The sequence below is a fragment of the Mustela lutreola genome, chromosome 13 (genome assembly GCF_030435805.1).
Source record: "Mustela lutreola isolate mMusLut2 chromosome 13, mMusLut2.pri, whole genome shotgun sequence".
NCBI classification, from domain to species: Eukaryota; Metazoa; Chordata; class Mammalia; order Carnivora; family Mustelidae; genus Mustela; species Mustela lutreola.
This window is the reverse complement of record NC_081302.1, coordinates 74,763,991-74,778,454: the sequence shown is the minus strand read 5'-3', so window position 1 is coordinate 74,778,454 and position 14,464 is coordinate 74,763,991. Positions and strand designations below refer to the sequence as shown.

Genomic DNA, 14,464 nt, shown 5'->3' with positions numbered 1-14,464 from the left:
AATAATTTATAATTTATTATGATGGAAAGGCTGGTGGAATTGTGCCAAGATGATGACCAGAGTTCATTCCGGGTGATGCAAGTGTGGATGATACCTAATTGAGCAACCATCTCCAGAAAGGTCCAAAGTCATTGGCAGGTCTCCCCAGGTTCCCCAGGTCACATTCCTTGCAGACCTTTGCACCCCTCACTTTCTTCATTCCTCCATGAAGGTCATGCCTTCCATGCTGAAGGCATATTGAGCCACTCATAATTTCCCAGCCAGGTGGCCCGCTCTCATGGCCTCTTCATTTCTGATTGTGCACCCCCTTCTACCTTCCCTCTTGGGCACTCGGCCATGCTCCTTTTCTTATATTATGCTTACTCCTCTTTTTGAAATCCCTTGTTATTATTTTTTATGGTGGTAAAATTATAAGAACGCGAAATTTATCTTTTTAACCATTTTTAAGTGTGCCATTAAGGGGCATCCTGTACATTCACACCGTTGTGCCACCATCACCACCATCCATCACCAGGGCGGTTTCCATCTTTCCAAACTGAATTTCTGTCCCCCCCTAAGCACTAACTCCCTGTTCCCCCCTCCCCTCAGCATCTGGCAACCTTTGTTCTACTATTTATCTCCACGTATTTGCCTCCTCAAGGTCGTTTGTGTAAGCAGAATCATGTAGTATTTGTCCTTCTGTGTCTACTTCCTTCCTTCTAGGCTCATCCACACTATAGCATGTGTCAGAATGTCCTTCCTTTGCAAGGCTGAGTAGTATTCCATTGGACAGAGAACCACTTTTGCTCTTCCATTCTTCTGTTGATGGACATCTGGATAGCTTCTACCTTTGCGGTATTGTGAACAAGACTGAACACTGAACAATGATGTACAAATCCTACTTATTTAAAGATTCTACTTGGACATTATCTTCCCCCAAGGAGCCATCCCTGAATTGTACATGCTCATTGTGTCCTCATGAGATCTTGTGCCTATACCCTCGTATCTCTCAAGTTGTACCACAATTGCTGACATGTAAGTACTGTTCGGCATCTTTCTATTGGCTTCTTTAGAGCAGTAGTCATTCCAGTCCACTCAGGATCCCTGGTGGCTTACCAAATGCTTAGGACACAGGCAACACTTGATTATATTTAGGAAAGAGATTTCTTGTCCAAGGTTGCAGCATATTCTAGTAATACAGCTGGACCACTGAGGTCAAGAATATAAGAATCCCACACATTCTAACATGCAGACCTACCAGAGTTCAAACCTGCTACGGAAAGCAGACAACAAAAATAAAGAGCTAAACAAAAAAGAAATAGTGAGATAGGAATCTCTAAAGATGTCACATCCCTGGGAGCTATTATGGTAGCAGCCCCACCCCCACGTGGCTGAATCTTTATCCCTTTAAGAATTATCAGCTGCATAGTATGTTGGAGTTCTCCCAGGAGATATAACCAATAGGATGCATGTACATGTAGAGACAGGGATTTATTATAAGGAACTGATTCATGCAGTTAGGGAGGTTGGCAAGTCCTAAGATCAGAAGTTGGCAAACTGGAGACTCAGAGAAAGCTGATGGTATAGCTCCACTCCAAAAGCCAGCAGATTTGAAATGTAGGAAGTACGGTTTTTAGTCGTTGTCCAAAGGAAGTTTGAAGGCCATCAGGCAGGAAGAATTCTTTCTCACTCGGGAGACAGGCAACTTTTTTTCTATTAAGACCATCAACTGATTGGACCAGGCCCACCCATATCAGAGAGAGAAATTTGCTTGACTCAGTCTACTCATCTAAATGTTAATCTCATCAAAAACTATCCTCACAGAAATACCCAGCATAATATCTGGGTATAACCCCACGGTCTGGTCAAGTTGACACACAAAATTAGTCATCACACATAGCTTACCAAGTCATACATGTGCCCAATTTTCTGATCCAACATGGGGGTGAAACAGGGATATATTAGAAGAATGTGTTTGTCCTTAAAATACACATACAGGAATCTTCACGGCCTCTTTATTCATAAACAAGAAGCAACCCAAATGCTCATCAATAGTAGGATGGATTTTTAACTGCGGTATATTTGTACAACACAGATGTTCTGCACCCTGCTGCCTGGAGCCAGCAATGGGAAAAGAATCTGGAAAGAAAACATGTGTGAATCAGGCTCCATACAAGAGACTGGGGTCCTTACATTCCATGGCTTTACTTTCCTCTCACTTTTCTCCAGTTTCACTTAATTCAATTTTAGAATATAATGTTCTCAGAATAAGATTTCAAAGCAATAATAGTGCTCTTGGTAGTTTGTTTCTTATGTTTAGATGTACTTTCCTAGGCAGCTGTGCTTATGGGTCCCAGCCCCTGAGTGTGATGGGTGGTCTGTGTTCACGGCCGTTGAGTGCAGACTGAAGACCTCTGAGTGGCTCTCTCCACTTCCAGAGCGCAGAAGTCCATTTCCCTGCAGTGCGGTTGTGGACTACAGAGAAAGGCTAGTGGATACTCTTGCCTAATGGCAGGAGAGTCACAGTTGGGGAGGGACAGTGGTCCCTCAGGAGCAAGAGGGACAGGGAGGCAGGGGTAAAAACATTCCAAAGTCTCTCGAGAGGCTGCACAACTAGCCTGGACCCTTCAATAATATCAATATCTTGAAAGATAAAAGGCACAGGGAATTCCCCTGGGAGAAAGATCAGGTGATGTGACAAATGACATGTGTGATACTTGATTGATGCGGGTGGAGGGAGTGGGAGGTGCAGCTTAACGGATGTTACTGGGACAATTGTGGAAATTTCAATATCAGCTGTCTTATAAGTAATATACTTTAAATTTCCTGAATATGAAAGGAATTTCTTGAATATTTCTTAGAAAATAGATACCATAGGATTTCCAGGTAAAGAGATACAAGATCTGCACTTTCAAAGTCTCAGGACTCACCCCTAGCTCTTTGTATCTTTGTATTCCAAGTACCTCTTTCTCTATACAATTATATGTAGAGAAAACAAACGTGGCAAAATGGTAACAAATGATGGATACGTTGATGAGGGATATACACATTTTCACTGGACCATTTTCGCAACTTTTCTGTAGGTTTTGTAATTTTTCAAATACAAAGTTGGGGAAATTTTTAAAATTTTCATTCTTCATATAGTCAAACATTTGACATTTTCTCAGTAATTCCTTTTTTCTTTATTCTTTTTTTGTTTGTTTGAGAAAAAGAGAGTGCATGTGAGTATTGCAAGGAGGGGCAAAGGATGGGGAAGAGAGAGAGAGAATCTCGAGCAGACTCCACACCAAGCGTGGAGCCTGGTGGAGCCCCACATGGGGCTTGATCCCAGGACCTGAAGATCATGACCTGAGATGAAATCAAGAGTTGGACACTTAACTGACTGAGCCATCTGGGCACCCTCTTCGTATTTTCTTGTATTGGGTTATGTGTAGAAATGTTTGAAATTGCCTACGTGTCCATCATTAGAAGCCTGGGTGAGGGGCATGAAGCTTGGAGGTGCCCTGGGCCAACTGTACCTCTATCCCCAATGGCCTGTGTGTTTCCTGGGGTGAGTGTTTTCAGTACATGTTCAATATTTCTTTTTTTTTTTTAAATATTTTATTTATTTGAGAGTGAGAGAGAGCATAGGAGGGGAGAAGGTCTGAGGGAAAAGCAGACTCCCCACAGAGCTGGGAGCCTGATGAGGGACGAGATCCCAGGATTCCAGGATCATGACCTGAGCTGAAGGCAGCTGCCCAACCAACTGAGCCACCCAGGTTCCCCTAAATGAGCTCATTCAGCATGTATTCTTTCATGTCTGGCTTCTTCCTTTAATAATGTTGCACATAGTGGAGCAGAGATTTGTTGTTTTATGCTGCTTAATAATAGTTCATTGTATGAATATTCCATAATTTAAAAATCCATTCTACTGTGGATGGACACTTGGGTTGCTTCTTGTTTATATATAAAGTGGCTATAAATTTCCTTGTACATGTATTTTATGGACAAACATGTTCTTTTCTGTTGAGTATTCATCTAGGAGTAGAATTTTTAGGTCACAAGATATACATATTTTTAGCTTTGGTAGATACCACAAAATAATTTTGTATAACAGTTGTTCTAAATTACATTCTCACCAAGAATATATGAGCATTGCTTAAAATCCTTGCCAACTCTTGATATGCTCATTCCGTTTAACCTTAGCCATGCTGGTGAGGGTGTAGTGTTATTCCAATGTAATTTTAACAGTATACATTTATTAAATGCATACATGAAAATGATATGCCTATAAAAGGAGTATTACATAGCTATCAACAAATGTTTTCAAAGGAGATTTAATATTCTGGGGATATACTTACGTCAAAGAAGAAAAATAGTATATAAACTCAGTATACAGAGTCTGTTATATAGTATATAAATTTGGTATACTGTGTCTGTTGTTTTTATTTTAATGTGTACATATTAATAAAGAGGACTAGAAGAAATTCACCAAGATACTAGTAATTGGCTTCCTGTGTCCACCATCTCACTGGGTTTCCAGTCCCATTTGAAATGTACTGACTCCCACCCCTCCACTGTGTTCCCTCGTATTCCTGGTATTGAAGTGGTTCTGGTTTTGGTCATCAGCAGAAATTCAGGCGACAGCTCCAAGCCACAAGTAGGCAGATTTAATTTGGCTGATGTAAGAGGCCTGGACATCAATATATTTTTTTAAAGTATATATATATATATATATATATATATATATATATATATATATATATATATATGAAAATTCCCTCAATGATTCTAAGGCCCAGCCAGTGACAAGCAGTGGTGTATTCCTGCTTTGTTCTTTCAAGCAGAGTGAACATGTACTTTTCATTATTTTTGGTCAATGCCAGTTCATTCCAGGCTTTTCTGACACAATGCACAGGGGTGTTTGACACTTACTATCTCCATCTTGATCTCATGTCCAAACTCTCATTTTCTGCTTGTGCCGTTTAAAAAAATATGATTGTGGAGCTGGGCTGTGGCCATGATGGTGTCTTAAGAATTCTGTTTTCCTTCACCTTCGGGATAATTGGCAACTATCTAGTCAGAGATTTACTTTTGAGAGATGTGAACACAGAATCATTTTTCTCCTTTTGCAAGCTAATTTCATAAAGTTGGAGTATATGTTGCTGTCTAGTATTCCTTTCTATGTATCATTAGGAATGTATGAGTGGAAGTGGGGAAAAACCCTAATAAATTTATGAAAGCGCCTCGGGCTCCACAGTGGGCAAACCCCACAGCTCTGCCATGTCCTCCGGGACCAGGTGTTTTTCTCTCCCTCTGCTCTGCAACTTCAGGGTACCGGCTTTGCCCCCAGACCACAGTGGCTTCAGTCAGGTCATCCAGACAGAATCATGTCCAGAGGCAAAAGACTCTTGGAAGGCTGCCTTGGGTGTGAGAACTTTCTCCAGAAACCATCAGCAGAGTTCCCTTCAAGTTTCACTTGCCAGGATAGGTCCCATGCCCACTCCTGAACCGACCGCACCAAAGGGAATGGGCTTTTTTAAGCCCTGGTGATGGGAGAAGAACACACTTCGCTGGGCCACATGAAGGGGTAGGGTCAAACGGTGTAAAAACATCAGAACCCAGCTAGTGTGCAAGAGGGGAGTATGTTGAAGCACTCCTCACTGTCTGCCTTTTTTTTTCTTTTGGATTTATTAGAGAGAGAGAGAAAGCACAAGCAGGGGAAGCAGCAGGCGGAGGGAGACGGAGAAGCAGGCTCCCCACTGTGCTGAGAGCCCAACGTGGAGCTTGATCCCAGAACCCTGGGATCATGAGGGGAGCCAAAGACAGATGTGCTTAACCAACTGAACCACCCAGGTGTCACTACGCAGTATTTCTTGAAAGTTGTGATTTTGAAAAAGAGGCAGAACACACAAAATAATATTAAAGGATGAACATTTGACATAGAATGGTCAAAGACCACCAAATGGTAAGTGAAAGTTTTTCATATTCTAGTGCTGGTTTAAACTTGACTCTCCAAGGATTGTATGTTTCTCATAAATTTTGCTGGTGAACTCTTCCAGAAGACATGCCCCTCCCACCAAGTCCCTCAAAGAGCTTCATGTGTGCTGCAGTCTTGGGAAGAAAGCGCACCAGGAGGCTGGCGGGGGTGGGGGGCAGGCACAGCGGTCACCTGTTGTCCTGACCAAGAAGCCCACTGCCCCCGGGGCCAGGGAGACCATACTGAGCAGCCAGCTGCCTATACTTGTTTCAGGCACGATTCTAGGTTATATACTCTTCTCTCAAGCCCTCCTCCTACCTGTTTGTGGCTCGGCTAACAAGCGACTGTATTACAAAATGGTAATGGAAAGAAACTGAAGACATGCCAGTGACAATAACCAATAAGGATGGTGTGAAGGCATGCTAAATTCTGATTGATCACTTCTCTTTGATTTTGGTTAAAATGAAAGAATAAAGGCTGGTGCAGGGTGATTTTACTAGAGAATGTAATAAAAATAAATTGAAGAGAAAAGCAATAGAAACAAAGAACAGGGAAATACACCAAAATTGCAAATAGAAGTCATTTAAAAGAAGAAAATATTCTACAACAGATGAAGAAAGTTTTAATTTGTTTTCACATTAAACATTGTTTACCACAATCAGCTAACAGAAATTACTGCAACATTGGTCAAGATGACATAAAACTAAGGATAAATGTTTGTTATGAGAAAACCTCATTTAATGTGACTGACGATGTTAGATACTCTATTTTTCATGATAGGATAAGATACAACCTATCTTGAACAGAAAGCAAATAATTCAGATCAAGGAGACATGCTGAGGTTTTAATAAAGAAGAAAAGCTTTGCCTTGTCCAGAACACTTAACAAAGTCTAGGATAATTTAGGTAAAAGAGGTGAGTTAGATACCAAGCACTGGGCAGGGTCACAGGCCCATAATTCAGGCTTTATTTACATTACGGATCTATGTAGCCTTTACCTCTCGGTAAGTGAGCTGTTATTTTTGGCAGAGGGATCTTCAAATAGTAGCCTTGGATATGATTAATCATATTTTAACCTCAGGCAGTCCAAGGAACTATTTTCAAAGGGATAGTTGAGTATTTTCATGGATATACTATTAAGGCATCTAAATTTTTGGTGTTTTCAGTATATAATTTTACTGCTATTTTATTTTGTTCTCCATTTTGCACAACAATGTTAATGTCATCAGGAATTAAGCGACATAATTCCTTCTCTACTAATGAACCGGTTTATCCATTTTGCAAACTTTAAATTGAGGTCTTGTAAAAGGGAAATTTATAACATGAGAACACACAGAAAAATATATTGAAAACTAAAAGATAATTATTTTTAAACCATCATAAAAATTCAATCATAATTAACTAATAGTCTTTAACTTTGGAAAGACAGAAGAGTAATTAGAATTAAAATAGGTATTAAAAATAATTACCAGTAGTTTGTTTTACAAAAGAAGAATAGAGCCATAAATGGCTTAATTGCCCAATTAAGTAACTATCAGTTTCCTCTTTAGTCAACACTAACTGAATTCACATTTGAGCTAGTCAACAAAGCATATAAATATTTAACATCCGAATACAACATTTTAGTGATAACAGAGACTGCATAATGCTATCCATTGTTGCTCTGTGTGCAAATTAACCAGGTTAAATATCAAAGATAGATTGTGAATACTCCTGAAACTAACAAGAGAATATTAAACAAATTTCTTAAAGATTCAGAAACAAAAGTAGAAAACAAATTTTAACATGGATAAGACGGTGTTTAAACAATAATTGACTTAACCAAGACCTTTAAAATTAGCACTGAAATGCACTACGATATATATATATATTTTTTTTAGTTTACAGAAAGAATCTATAAGTACAGGTTGCAGAAAGAAAATGTTTGGTGCTATTTACATTCGTTTTAAAACTCTGCTCTATACAAATTTAATTCTGATCAGTATGAACAGTATTTTCGTAGATCTTCTGCATATAAAGCCTTTTCATCAAAGCATTGACAATGAACAAAATAACCTGATTACCTTTAGACAAAGCTGACCTTTTGAAACCATTTACACTGAATGTTTTTAAGGGTCATGGACACTTACTTAAGTACAGAACATAATGTCAGCCTGCAACTTCGTTTTTATAAAGGCTAAAGTTATTTATATGGAATATTGTTCTATATACTACACGCCAATCTATATTTAAGTTCTATAGTTAGGTATTTTATAAGTTTTTTATTAAATATATTCTACACATATTTGTAATTTCATCCAGGAAGAATTTCTTCCCAGTGAAAAAATATAAAATCTTTTATATTTTTACAGGTTTAGATGAAACTAGCTCATGCTTTAGTGCTGTGCAAATTGGTTTAGCATATCAATTTTTAAATTATTGGTACAAAACAAAAGAATGGCATCCTCAATCATGTGGGATGCCTTAAAAGTCAGCTTTTGATTTTAATACAATTGCAAGCACTAATACCAAATGCAAACTACATAAAGAAACAAAATTAGTTACTATGGAGAACTATTTTAATTTTAAGAATTCATTTGAACTCTAATGAGTGAGTGTGACACTGGACACAGTTACAGACGAGCAATAATTATGGAAAAATTCAATTTGCTGATCTTCAAATACATGAAACTGATGAGTAAATGAGGTTTTCTATGATCTCTGCGCGGCAATGCAAGTCTACGAGTATGGCATTGACCCTCCCACGTTAAGGCTAGGAAGCGCACTCGCACTCCTTTTGTGCTGCGTGGACAAGCACTCGGTGACCGCGTGACTGAGGAGTGCGTGTGTGAAAGGAAAAGCAATTTGTTTCATCAGCTCTCCGCTGAGTGCTTTAAACAGCAGGCACATTTTGTTTTTCCATGTGTTGCGATGAAAACAGTCACACTCAGTTGTGTGTTCTGTGCCAGTGCAGCCACCGGGGCTGACTCTGATAGAACGCCCCCGACATTTCAGTTTCTTTTCCATTTCTCCCTCTCCAGCTGGCCCACTAATTAACTCCATTAATTGCTGAGTGTTTTCCAGTGTGGAATATTGTATTTCTGAGAATTTCTAGGTGCCATAAACCATGTTGCAAATTCTGCTGATGAAGAAAATAATGTCAATCTTTTTTAGTGCAAACTATATTGATTTGTTAGTTCTGGTGATGAACGTTTCTGTGGCAGCAAAATGGCTTCCGCTAGGGAAGATAACTTGTTAACTCTGCCCCCGGAGATTGACAGCATTCATAAACCAACATATTTTAAAACTGCTCAACATAAACAAAGACACTAGAAATAAAAATTCGTAGTGAAAAATGTTCTTGGTTCTTTTTACTCTGATGCGAGAAGATGACAGTGTTCATGAGATCATTCAGTTCCATGTGTTTACAGGCAGACTCTCCCTAAGGGATTCTGAAGCAATGTTGGGTCTCTTCCGTCCCAGCAGCATGAAAGACAAAGACTACATCACAGCACACGTAGCGGACAGTGTTTACAGGATTACACAGCAATTACTCTCTCCAGTCTTTTCACGATTCCTCTGACCTGGAGAAAATGCAGAAAAGCCTGATTTATAAAAATGCTCAAATTAGGGGGTGGGGGGCGGGGGGGCATCCAAACATAGTAAGAATTTTTTTTTAAGGTTTGCAATTTTTTTAAATTAAAAAGCTATAATGATAATTATAGCTGTTTTAATTATAGCCCGTTTCCAGGATGTCTGGTTATTTGCTTAACAAGCTCTGATCATAAACAATGAAAACTTCCTTTCCCTCAGAAGGTCCAAAAACACGGAACCATTTTTGAGTGCCTGTCTCAGCAGCTTGAGCGAGAAGCCTCTGCAGTGTGAGGATTACCTTGAGAATTGGGCTCTGGCAACGTCTCTCTGGCCACCAAATGCATCACCGTTGTTTTGCCAAAAGGAAGTTTTAATGCTATGGGAAAAACAGAAGATAGTCTGTTACATATATACTGACCTACTGAAATCACTAATCAGAACTGAAACCATTAAAGAACTGATCGCTCTTTGCAGGACCTCCTCAGCAGACTGAACTTCTTACCAGTGAGAGCATCTCTTAGAAAATGAAACTGGGTTAATATTATCAGAAACAATTCAGAAATTATTGTGCCCAGCTATGGCCCTTAGTTTGACACCAATAATCATACTGTTGAAGGAAGGGGACGAGAGAAAATATGTCATTAATTAATATTGGAGATAACCTTCAGAGGAGAAAAGGAGCTAAAAAAAAGTTTCTGAGAATACCTTTTCTAGATTAGGGAAAAGTTTAGATTAAGAGACATTTGTTTCTGAATCTAATTATCTGTCTAATATGCAGCACCTAATAAAATTACTGCACTGAACAGGCAACTATAATGTAGAAATAGAAAAAGCAACAAACTCAATTTTAAATATTTATTATCAACCCTATATTTTTCAATGAGAAAACAATTTTCTTTAAACAGTTAATTTAAGAGAACCACTATCTTGGCATTACTAATAATCACTGTTATCTAATCAAGTCTTAAAAGGTTTTTTCATTCATAATAAGAAAATTTATTATGAAATGCTTCAGACACAGAATGCTTCACACACACCATGTATCCACGAACCACTTAAGCAAATACAGACGTTAAGTTTCATGGTGAATTGCTTTGTTATTCTGTGTGTAAAATTAGAAGCAGCCAGTATATCTAACTTTTAAAGTTATTTCCATAATTGAGATGATTTAGTTATGACATCCATTATCACTTAGCAAGTACCATCCTCCTGCTACCTGCTTCTTAAGTCTTGCTCCATAGGATGGTGGTTAACATGTAGATTGAAAAAGGCTCCTAAATATCTTCAATATTATTCATAATCAAGGTGAGTTTCTAGCTCACTTAAAGTTGGCCAGCCATTATTTAGTCTATTCTCTTAAGTTCTCAAGTTCAAGTGAAGTATGATGGTCCATAAATACATACTTTGATGAAATAAGAGGAGGCCTTTTCTGGATCATCCCCTAGGGCTTATTTAACATTAACATGCAAATAATAGAGCTTTGGATTATAAAGTTTTTCGTCAAATGTACTGGGAAAGACTGAACTTCAAGTTGCATATCGGTCTCCTATCATCTCCTGGACTCTAGTAAGCTGGATCTGGGTTGAAAATCACATCTCCAATACTTGCCAATGTGAGATGAGTCATGAGCGAGTCATCTACCTGCTCCCCTGGCCTCAGTTTCCTCTACCCAAACAGAGACAGTAATTCTATCACTTGTCCTTTACAGCTGTATTGACTAACTGAAATAGTCAAGGACCACTGTGTAGATCAGGGCTTTGGCCAAAGAAAGCACGCAGTCAATATTACCCTCATCATCACCTTCATTTTGAGAAAGCGAGGAGGACAGATCTCAGAAAACAGGTAAGTGAGAGGAGAGGTACATTTAGAGAAGTTTGGACAGGCCTGGGAAGCTGCTGAGTGGCTTACCATTTGAGGCTACAGATTTGATTGATGGGGATTATTATTTTTCTTTTCCATTTGAATTTTAACTGGAATTAGTGGATATGGATGATAACGGTTTCAAAGAAGGGAAAGGAAGAATTCAAAAGGTTTTCTCTTTCCTTCACTGTGGATGTTTCTGCTTCTACTCTGACTCTGTACAATATCTAAAACTGGACTTTTTTTTTTCTTTTATATATTTTACTTATTCATTTGAGAGAGAAACAGCAAGAGAGAGTACGAGTTGCAGGGGACAGGCAGAGGGAGAAGGGGAGAAGCAGACTCCCAGGACCCCGGGATCATGACCTGAACAGAAGGCAGAGGCTTAACCGACTGAGCCACCCAGGTGCTCCCAGAACAGGAGTTTTCAGCCTCACATAAAAATCACCCAGGATTTCAGTTCAGCAGTACACTGGGCGATGGGGGAAAGGGGAGGGGACAAGAAAGGGGCAGAGACAGAGAGAGCTCTCCTCCAACTAGCCAGCATGTAGAAATCTGCATTTCTAAGTAAGTATCCTAGTTGATTCCTGACTGAATGCCACAGTCTCCATCACATTTTGGGAAGGAATGAACAGCAATGTATTGAGTGTCAAACTTGTAGCTGATCTTCTTTATCCTTAGTAAGACTGTTATCACACCTTTTCTTTAGTAGACTGAAATTCTATGGAACTAAAAAGTTTTATCTCAAAAAAAGGGGATTCAGAGCTATGTTTTAAGAAACCTGGTAACAAAGAAATTAAATCTGAAACTTACTGGAACCGTAAAATCCCAAGAGTGGCAAAGAATGCCCAGGTCTCCTGGTTTAACGGTCCACAAAATGATTGAACCCCACCCATGGCTGTACCTACTGCTTATATGTAACCAGTAACAAGGATTTCACTCTTTTCCCTTAGTGGTCTATTCTTTCTTGAGGCAACTTGACATGCTCAAATAATTCTATTTTGTAGTGAATAGTATCTGTCTGCATTTGATCCCGAGCTGTTGGTCTTAAGTCTAATTCAAGGTTATACAGAGCAAGTCTCAAGCCATACAAAGCTAGCCTACTCTTCAACACCAGCCATTCCAGTATTTGAAGATAATTACCATGACCCTGTGTACTCTCTCCTTTATTATTCACATTCAAGAACACAGGGAAACTAAAAAGAAAAATTGTGACCAAAAAAACCACATAGTTGGATGTTATTCAACCTTTACCAAACACCCAGCTATATTGATCAATTTCATTGATAGGTTTAGAGAAAAAAAGTCAGACTATATTTACAGAAAAATATTAAAGTGGATCACTTCATTTACCTACAAATTTCTAATTATCAGAGTATATTTGAAAAACAGGAACTAAAAACAAAATAAACCTGCTGATGGTAGAGAATGTACCCCATAAGGGGGCACTATTGAGCTATATGTCTCCAATCACATATAAAGAGCAGTGATACCAAAGAAGCGTTCACTGTGTGCCAAGTACTGTTTTAAGTGCTTTGAATATATAATTTAACCCTAGGAGGTAGGCAATATTGTTAGCCCATTTTATCAATGAAGAAAGCTAAGCATCTTCCCCAAGATTCCACAGCAGGAAGCAGCAGAGCCAAGGCACAACTCCAGTAATCAGGTTCTGAATCTGCTCGTTGAATCCTCACACTACAAGGTCTCTCTAGCGAAACTCATTTACCTTCATTTCTGCTAAATGGGCAATTATAACAGAGTTAGACTGAAAACGCATTATCATAAACTTTGCCTACTCTGTGTGTCTGGCTTTAAGTTAAAACTATTACATCTAACATATAGTATCCAGAAGTACAATAAAATTACAAAATAATAGGTATGGATTCCTACATCTAAGGAGAGAGAGTTTATTTTATAAGGGAGTAAACACTTCTCACAGTGCTAAAATGAAATTCAACAGAATGCAAAATGTAAAGAAGTAGAGTTACCAAAATAGGCAGAATTCATGAGTTTGAAATAATTTTTTTTGTAAAATCAGCCAACAGCATTGAAACAAACAAATGAATGCCACTGCCATGAGACAGACATTAAATCCCATTACAAAGGTGACTATTACCTCCTAATGTGACATTTCCATGCAGAAATCGTCCTTGATAAATAAGTCGTAGAATATTTGGACTGCTGACCTGCTCTTCTTCCCAGTCTGAAAAGAAGCAGTGAACTTGTTAGGTGTATTTCGAGACAGTGTTAAGGTATTATTGCATTGTTTATAGTCCTGAAGTTTAAAGATTAAAATGAACGAGTTGGGGAAAATCTAATCCTAGGAAAAGAGAAATGTCATTTGAAAATTAATTACTATTACCAGTAATTAACAGAAAATACTATAATGTTCCAATTTTTGTACCTGTTAAAATATATATTTGAAGCTAGAGACAAGTAGTTTAACAAAGATTTTAATATACTGATAGAATAACAACAAAAAAATGTACCTCAATAAAACTAGAGAACACAAATTTTAAAAATAAAAAATTAACAATGTTTACTTTTGGATAATATTGATTTATTATTCTGTCTTCTGAAACCAAGTGATAAACATTATAGAAGATACTACTCTAAGTTCACTTTACCCAAAATATTCAGAAGAAAACTGAAAAATATTACAAGGTATACACAAATATACTTATAAAGAAAATCAAAAAACAAACTGGTGAGTAGAATATGGGTAGCAGAATATTTCATTTTGTGTACAACTTCTGTTATAATGAAATATGGAATACTACTCTGTTAAAATACTGAGTTAAGGACACTTATATTGTGATAGGGTAGAGGGTTAGTGATTTCACTAGCTGGTAGATGTAATAATTTAAGCTCTGATTGTGACAAAGGTTTGAGGAATTCCATTATCATCTTTCTCAAGAATTCTTGTATGATGTGTTTGTTTCCTAAAGAAGGAGCTGTCAATACAAGGATGAGTTTAAAATATCCTGAAGAGAAGCGACAGAATAGAGGTAAGTAGAGCACTTTTCCTTCTGAGTGTTCAAAATGATGAATATGAATTTGATAAAAGTGTGCCTCCCACTGACTCAGAACAACA

The 14,464-nt window shown here is 38.2% G+C and overlaps 1 protein-coding gene across 1 annotated transcript in view; it reads right to left on the bottom strand.

Moving 5' to 3' along the window:
• Window positions 1-6,537: 6,537 nt before the first annotated feature.
• Window positions 6,538-14,464, bottom strand: part of UBL3 (ubiquitin like 3) — a 64,363-nt gene continuing 56,436 nt past the window's right edge. The window contains exons 3-5 of the mRNA XM_059143937.1: window positions 13,487-13,573; window positions 9,809-9,886; window positions 6,538-9,500 (exon numbers count right to left, since the gene is read on the bottom strand). Of these exons, the coding sequence (XP_058999920.1) occupies window positions 9,448-9,500; window positions 9,809-9,886; window positions 13,487-13,573 (218 nt within the window). The 3' untranslated portion in view covers window positions 6,538-9,447. The remainder of the gene's footprint in view (window positions 9,501-9,808; window positions 9,887-13,486; window positions 13,574-14,464) is intronic.